This window comes from Macadamia integrifolia, chromosome 1 (genome assembly GCF_013358625.1).
Source record: "Macadamia integrifolia cultivar HAES 741 chromosome 1, SCU_Mint_v3, whole genome shotgun sequence".
NCBI classification, from domain to species: domain Eukaryota; kingdom Viridiplantae; phylum Streptophyta; class Magnoliopsida; order Proteales; family Proteaceae; genus Macadamia; species Macadamia integrifolia.
The window spans coordinates 31,783,778-31,791,465 of NC_056557.1; the positions used below are offsets into that span (position 1 = coordinate 31,783,778).

General features: G+C 39.1%; 1 protein-coding gene across 1 annotated transcript; it reads right to left on the bottom strand.

Annotated features, from left to right (window-relative positions):
* LOC122075861 lies at positions 1 to 1,103 on the bottom strand. Its single transcript, XM_042641041.1, has 2 exons — positions 612 to 1,103; positions 1 to 512 (listed from the first exon to the last, which is right to left on the bottom strand). The coding sequence occupies exons 1-2, from the start codon at positions 716 to 718 to the stop codon at positions 248 to 250; spliced, it is 372 nt and encodes a 123-aa protein (XP_042496975.1). The 5' UTR covers positions 719 to 1,103; the 3' UTR covers positions 1 to 247.
* Between the last annotated feature and the right edge of the window lie 6,585 nt (positions 1,104 to 7,688).

Below are 7,688 nucleotides of genomic sequence, written 5' to 3' on the forward strand. Positions count from 1 at the left end.
TACTCCAAAAATATTAATGATTACTAAATCTGAATGTATTTTAAAAAACCTACCCCTGGAGATGCTTCCATTACAAAATATACATTAAAGGGATGTTTCAAAATATTTCTCATTCCAATACATTCCCCCAACAAAGAAAACTACACTTCTTCACCATGTCAATGCCAATAAATTTCCAAGTTTCTCAGTATGAGCCAGAGTCACCAGAAAGATCAATAGATTATACACCAAATGATCATCCCTTTTTTCAACCCAGCCACTGTTGCGCACGACGGTCACCCCCTCCGCCAACAGCACGCCGAATGCTAATCTTCTCATTCGCATATTTTTCCTGTAGCCTTTCAAAAGCATTCATATCTAGTTTTCCAGTCACTGATTTCCCTTGTTTCCTACGGTTATGCTGTTCTCGAATGGATACCCAAAGTTTCCCAATTGCATCTCTTTGTTGGGATGTGAACCTCTCTACATTATCGTATGCGTGTTTAACTAGAATGTCTATGACAGTTTGGCACCTGAAAAAAGTTAATAAAGTAATAAGCCAAAAAACACTATACCAAACATTAAGGGGGTTAACAACAACAAATTAACAAAAAAAAAAAAAAAAGTAAGACCATGGAATTTTGTAACGTCTTGCAGCAATCTCTAGACAGAGAATTAAAGCTTCTCTCTGTGACTTGAGAAATTTCTTTGACTCGTTTTCATCTGCTTTCTTGCTCATAGCTGCCGTTTCTTTCTTTCCCTTGACTTTCTCATCTTTCTTTGATGTACTTGGAAGCAGGGCATCCAGTCTAAAAGGATCAAACTCTGCTTTATGATGTGGTTCAGATGAGGGAGATGACTTGTCCTGCTCTTGTCGATCTGTATCTGCAACTTCTTTCTCCTCTTTCAGGGCTGCAGCCTCCTCTTTGTCATCGTCATTGGTTGCAACAGGAAGACTTGATATGGCTTCTTTTATTTGCCCAGCTGCTTTTGAAAACTGTAAATGGTGATTCCACTAAGCATCAGTTACAGTGCAAATCAGAGATAAAATAATAGTTCAACAATTAGATGACATGAATCCAAAACGCATTCATTAGTCAACGTTTGGTCCATGATTCTTTCTGGAAATTGGGAAAACAACAGATTACAGCATTGAAGTTTTTCTAGAGCTTGGCATAAGAAGCAATGCCAAGTTATAGAGAAAAGATGAGCACTAAAGTTCACACTGAGATCCAAAGATGTACCTAGTGCACAAGGCTCCAGCCACTGCGGGGCGAGGGAGAGTCATGATGTAAGCAGCCTCAACCCCCCCCCCCCCGGCTTTGCAGAGAGGCTTTTCCCGACTCAAACCCACATGGAGCAACCTTACATTACTCCGAGATCCAAGAAACAAGGTGTTTTGAAGATTGACCCGCCTCGACATATTTTGGTAGCAACCCGAATGAGAAGTTTTTTGAGATCTGTAACGGAAGCAGAGGGGTTGGGCCAAAAGGCCCAAGCCTGAAGCCCCGATCGACCGCAACCCAATGGATTGACCCACGACTTGGAGTATATAATGTACTATCGTCTTGTTGAGTAAGTCATTGTAATTTGGGGGGGGGGTTTCAAGCTAGGGTCTCAGGGCGAGTTTTCTAGCCACTGCCTGGGTGTAATCTCTCTTCTACATAGTGAAATATCTTCTTTTTTGCCCAAAGACGTAGCACACCACATTGGTGTGTGATGGTGTCTGAACCTCATTAAATCTTTGTGTTATGCAAATCTGGTTTTGTTTATTTTCGTATTTGTTGATGTTTTCTATAACAAACTGGTATCAGAGCTTTGGGGTACTTCGATCCATGGCTTCTACATCAACGAAATACGATATCAATAGGTTCGACGACAGCATCAGTTTTAGTCTATGAAAAGTTCGAATAATGGCTGTTCTTACACAACAGGGGTTGAAAAAAAAACCCTATTTGGGAAGGCGAAGAACCTGCAACTATGTCCGATGATGATTGGAACGATATGGATAATAAAACCCTTTCAGCTATTCAGTTGTGTCTCTCGAATAATGTTCTACAAAAAGTTCTCTTAGAGAAAACAGCTGCAGAGTTATGGACGAAGTTAGAGAATCTCTACCTCACCAAATCCCTCACCAATAGGTTGAGATTGAAGAAACAACTGTATACCTTTCATATGGGTGAAGGTACTTCTATTAAATCCCACATATCTGAGTTTAATTCTATTGATACTGATTTGCAAAGGATAGATGTTAAAATAGGCGATGAAGATTTAACTCTATTATTGTTATGTTCTCTATCTCCATCATATAAGCATTTTAGGGACACCATGATTTATGGTAGAGAGATAATTTCTGTTGAGGATGTCAAAACGAATTTGCTAAGCAAGCAGAGGATCGATGATGACTTGACATCAACCAATAAATCTGATACTGTTAACTCGGTAGCTAGAGGAAAAACAAATGAAAGAGGTTCAGATGGTGACAAGAAGAAGGCTAGATCGAAATCTAAGCACAAGAATTTGACCTACAATTACTGTAAGAAAAAATTGGCATATTAAATCTGAATGTTATAAGCTTTTAAATAAGCAGAAAGCAAGTGGTGGTGCCCAAAATCAACAGAAGAGATAATTCTGTAGAAGCTAATATTGCTGAAAATAAGAGTGAGTCTGATATGCTTTTAGTGACTGATGACAGAGTCAGATCACAGGATGAATGGATTCTTGACTCTGGTTGTTCTTACCATATGTATCCCAATTGTGAATGGTTCTTTACATACGAATCGGTTCGAGGTGGAGTTGTGTTGATGGGAAATAATACCTCTTGTAGGACTGTTGGAATGGGAACGATCAAGATCAAGATGTATGATGTATGATGGTATGTCAGAATTTTGTCTAATGTCAGGCATGTCCCTAATTTGAAGAAGAATCTCATCAGTTTAGGAACTCTTGATTCAAATGGGTGCAACTATACAGCTGAAGGTGGAGTCATGAAGATCAACAGAGGTGTTCTCTTGTTGATAAAAGGAATTAAAGTTGGCAGTTTGTATGTGTTACAGGGTACTACAGTCACTGACTCTGTTGCAACAGCTTCATCATCTTTGTCTAAATCGGATGTCACAAATTTATGGCACATGAGATTAAATCATATGAGTGAAAGAAGGATGACATTATTAAGTAAAAGGAGTTTGTTGTGTGGTCAGAGTACAGAAAAAATGGAATTTTGTGAGCATTGTGTTTGTAAAGCAGAGGAGAGTCAGTTTCAGTACTGCTACTCACAGGACCAAGGGAACTTTGAACTACATTCATTCCGACCTATGGGGGTGTGACGAGCCAAGAATACGGCAAGTGCCAGACCCGCCTAGGAAATAGGTGAGGTGTCCCCACCAAGAATATGGCAAGTACTAAGGGATTTGGGAGATTGGTGAGGGTGTGCAAACTTTAGTCCCACATTGCCTAGGGAGAGATTTCTGGGCTAGTTAATAACTTCTAACCTCCTTAACATGGGACAACGCGTTTTAAAGCCTTGAGGCCCATAGGCCAAAGAGGACAATATTATGCAAGGTTAATGGGGCCGGGGTGTTACAAATGGTATCAGAGTAGATCCTGACAGCGTGTAGGACCACAACGGGGACGCTATACTGAAAGGAGGGAAGTGCGACGACCCAAGAATACGACAAGTACTAGACCCACCTGGGAAATTGGTGAGGTGTCCCCACCAAGAATATGGCAAATAAAGGGGATTTGGGAGATCGGTGAGAGTGTGCAAACTTTAGTCCCACATCGCCTAGGGAGAGATTTATGGGCTAATTAATAACCTTTAACCTTCTTAACATGGCACAACGCGTTTTAAAGCCTTGAGGCCCATGGGCCAAAGAGGACAATATTGTGCAAGGTTAATGGGGCCGGGGCTACAGGGGGCCCCTCCAAGGTTGCTTCAAAGGGGGCTGGTTCAAGGTACTTGCTTACTTTCATTGATGATTTCTCTATGAATGTTTGGGTCTATTTCTTGAAGCACAAAAATCAAGTATTTGTGACTTTCAAACAGTAGAAGAATTTGCTTAAGAAGTAGACCGGGAAATAGATTAAGAGGTTAAGAACCGATAATGGCCTAGAGTTTTGTGAAAGTGACTTTAATGAGTTATGTAAAAATGAAGGTATTGCAATACACTATACGGTTGTTAAAACACCCCAGCATAATGGAGTGGTAGAGCGTATGAAAACAACATTGTTAGAAAATGCAAGGTGTATGTTATCAAATGCAGGATTGGGTAAGGGGTTTTAAGTAGAAGCAGTTAACACAACAACCTTGTTAGTGAATCGATCTCCTTGCACAGCTACTGAGTGTAAGATTCCAGAGGAAGACTGGTCAGATAAGCCTGCGGACTACTCCAATTTAAAAGTATTTAGATGTCCTGCTTTACACATGTGAATGAAGGGAAGTTGGAACCTAGGGCCAAAAATTGAATTTTTCTTGGGTATGAATCTGGAGTGAAAGGATACATGTTGTGGTGTCTTGATCCAAAGTCTCCAATATTTTTTTATTAGCAGAGATGTTACTTTTGATGAATATGATATGGTGCATCCTAGGAAAGAAGCTCATGTTCATTGTGATGAAGGTTGAAAAAAATCTAGAGACAACGTGGAGTTTGAAGTTGGTGCTTCATCTTCAAACAAAGCACAATCTACTTCAGTTCAACTGCCTACTTATACTAAAGGAGATGATGCTCAAAAGAATCAAGAAGAAGAGCAGTACAACATTGCCAAGGATAAACCAAGGAGGAATATGAGACAACCACAAAAGTATGGGCATGATGAATTTTTTGCTTATGCATTGTCTGTTGCAGATACAATTGAAAATAATGAGCCTGCAACATATTCTGAAGCTGTTACTTCAGTTGATTCTACAAAATGGTTGGTTGCAATGAATGAGGAGATGGAATCTCTTCATAAAAATCAGACATGGGAGCTTGTCAAGCCGAGAACAAGGAAGAAAATTGTTGGCTGCAAATGGGTCTTCGAGAAGAAGGAATGCCTCAGGTGTTGAAGATGCTAGGTATAAGGCATAGTTATTTGTAAAGGGCTACAGTCAGGTACAAGGAATTGATTTTAATGATGTTTTCTCACCTGTTGTTAAGCATAGTTCTTTTCGTGTCTTACTTGCTTTAGTTGCTATACATGATTTGGAGTTAGAGCAACTTGATGTAAAAACAACATTCTTGCATGGTGAACTGGAATAACAGATTTATAATGCATCAACCTGAAGGGTTTGTTATTGAAGGTAAGGAGTACCACGTATGCTTGTTAAAGAAGTCCCTATTAGGTTTGAAATAGTCTCCTATACAATGGTATAAAAGGTTTGATTCAGTAATGGTTGATTTTGGATACTGCAGGTGTCAATATGATTGTTGTGTTTATTTCAAAAAGCTCTCTGATGGGTCATTCATATATTTGTCATTTTATGTGGATGATATGTTGATTGCAGTAAAAGACAAGAATAGTGTCAATAGGTTGAAGGAACAATTAAGTTCTGAATCTGAGATAAAAGATTTTGGAGGTAGTAAAGAAGATCCTTGGTATGGAAATTATGAGGGATAGAAAAGCAGGGAAGTTGTGATTATCTCAACAGAAGTACACTAAGAAGGTATTACAGCGCTGATGGAGTAGCCTTAGGGAGAAGAGGGAAAATCACATAAAAGGGGGAAGGGGATCACACACCACGCACAAATTCACTAATCTAAAAATTAAACATTGAATTATGTAAGTATATAAAGGGAAAATAAAAGACTACTCCAACTTAGACTCTAATACTAAAATAAACTCCTACTTAGACTCCAAACATAAACCTACTTCTCTACCTCCTACGTATCCTACTCAAAGACAAATAAAAGACATAATGTAAAACTAACTACTACCAGCCCTTGTTGGACCAAAAACCTGGGCTGGACAGGTTCTTCTTGGCCCTTGGCTTCCACAGTTGGTCCTGCTGATCCAACCAGGTAAGTGCAACTGTATCTACATCAAGCGCTTTGGCAAGAAAGATGCCAAACCTGTAAGTACTCTTATTGCATCTCATTTTAGACTTTTAGCTACCCTATCACCTCAGACAGATGAAGAGGTGGAGTACATGTCACGTGTTCCACACTCTAGTGCAATTGGCTCTGTTATGTATGCTATGGTTTGCACTCGTCTTGATATTTCACAAGTTGTCAGTGCGGTGAGTAGATATTTGTCATGTCCAAGTAAAGCTCCTTGGGAAGCAGTGAAGTCAATACTTAGGAACTTGGAAGGGGCCTCTAGTGTTTGTTTGGAGTTTAGGAGGAATGGTGATAGCTTATCTGGTTATGTTGGTTTGGATTATACAGGTGGTTTTGACCTCTGTTAGTTAAAACGGGAACGGAAAAAAAATAGAAACGTACGGTACGGGTTTTAAACAGATAAAAACGATGAACGGTACGGTAAAAAAAAAGGGAACGGCAAAAGGACGAAAACGAACAGTACGAGTATTAAACGTGTAGTTTTCAAAAAAACGAAACCAAAAAAACGGTAGTATACTCATGCAATTTGAGAGATTATTACTTGTATACATGCATCTAATATTCCAAAAGCTCTAGGAGTCCCAAGATAAAATAGCCCAATGGGCTACAAGAAAATGAGATGTTGCTAACTTTAGCTTCTCCTTACTCAATGGGCTATAAGAAGATGAGATTTTTTTCCTATAGATAGTATGGAAGTTAAAAACAAAAAACCAAGTACCATATTGTCTTCACTCTTCACTTTTACTAATAGGATTTTTTTTTTTTAAATTAATTAATTTTTTTAATAAAATTCCTATTTTACCCTTAAAAAACGGATACGCGTTTAAAACGGATTCTTTTGCCGTTTCCCTTTTTTTCCGGATTGTACAATAGCATATGGGAAAACGCGTTTTAAACGGCAAAAAAATGGGAACACATTTTAACTAACAGTGGTCTTGACAAGAGGTCACTCACAGGTTATGTATTTACTCTTAGAGGAGGTACGGTTAGTTGGAAAGCTACTTTATAGGCTACAATTGCATTATCTACTACTAAAGCAGAGTATATGGCAGTGACTGAGGCAATTAAAGAAGCTATTTGGCTTAGAGGTTTGTTGGGAGAACTCAACATGGATCATAGGGTGACTGTTGTCCATTGTGATAGCCAGAGTGCTATTCACTTGACTAAAGATCAGATGTATCATGAGAGGACGAAGCACATTGATGTTCGGTATCATTCCATCAAAGATATAATTGCTCAAGGCAATATTCAAGTGTTGAAGATTGATACTGAAGACAATCCAGCCGATATGTTGACCAAGCCTTTGTGTGTTACTTGGCGTTTGCCGCATTTAAGTTCAGCCCTTAGGAGTGCTATTGGAGAAGATGAAGATTTTAGTTGTTTGTCTGTTTGTTGGAGGAGAATTCAAGCCAATGTGGAGATTTGTTAAGTTTGTCATGAATTCTTGACATGTTTTGAATATTGACCCGCTCCGACATATTTTGGTGGCGACCCGAATATGAAGTTTTTCTGAGATTTGTGATGGTTTGACCCAATGGATCGACCCGCTACTTGGAGTATATAATGTACTATCGTCTTGTTAAGCAAGTCATTGCAATTTAGAGGGTTTTTCAAGCTACGGTTTCAGGGCGAGTTTTCTCTTCGCTGCTTGGGTGTAATCTCTCTTCTACATAG

Coding starts and splice junctions, on each gene's coding strand:
- LOC122075861 (XM_042641041.1), bottom strand. CDS start 718: ATGAGCAAGAAAGCAGATGAAAACGAGTCAAAGAAATTTCTCAAGTCA. Junction 513..611: donor AGACGTTACAAAATTCCATG/GTCTTACTTTTT, acceptor AACTTTTTTCAG/GTGCCAAACTGTCATAGACA.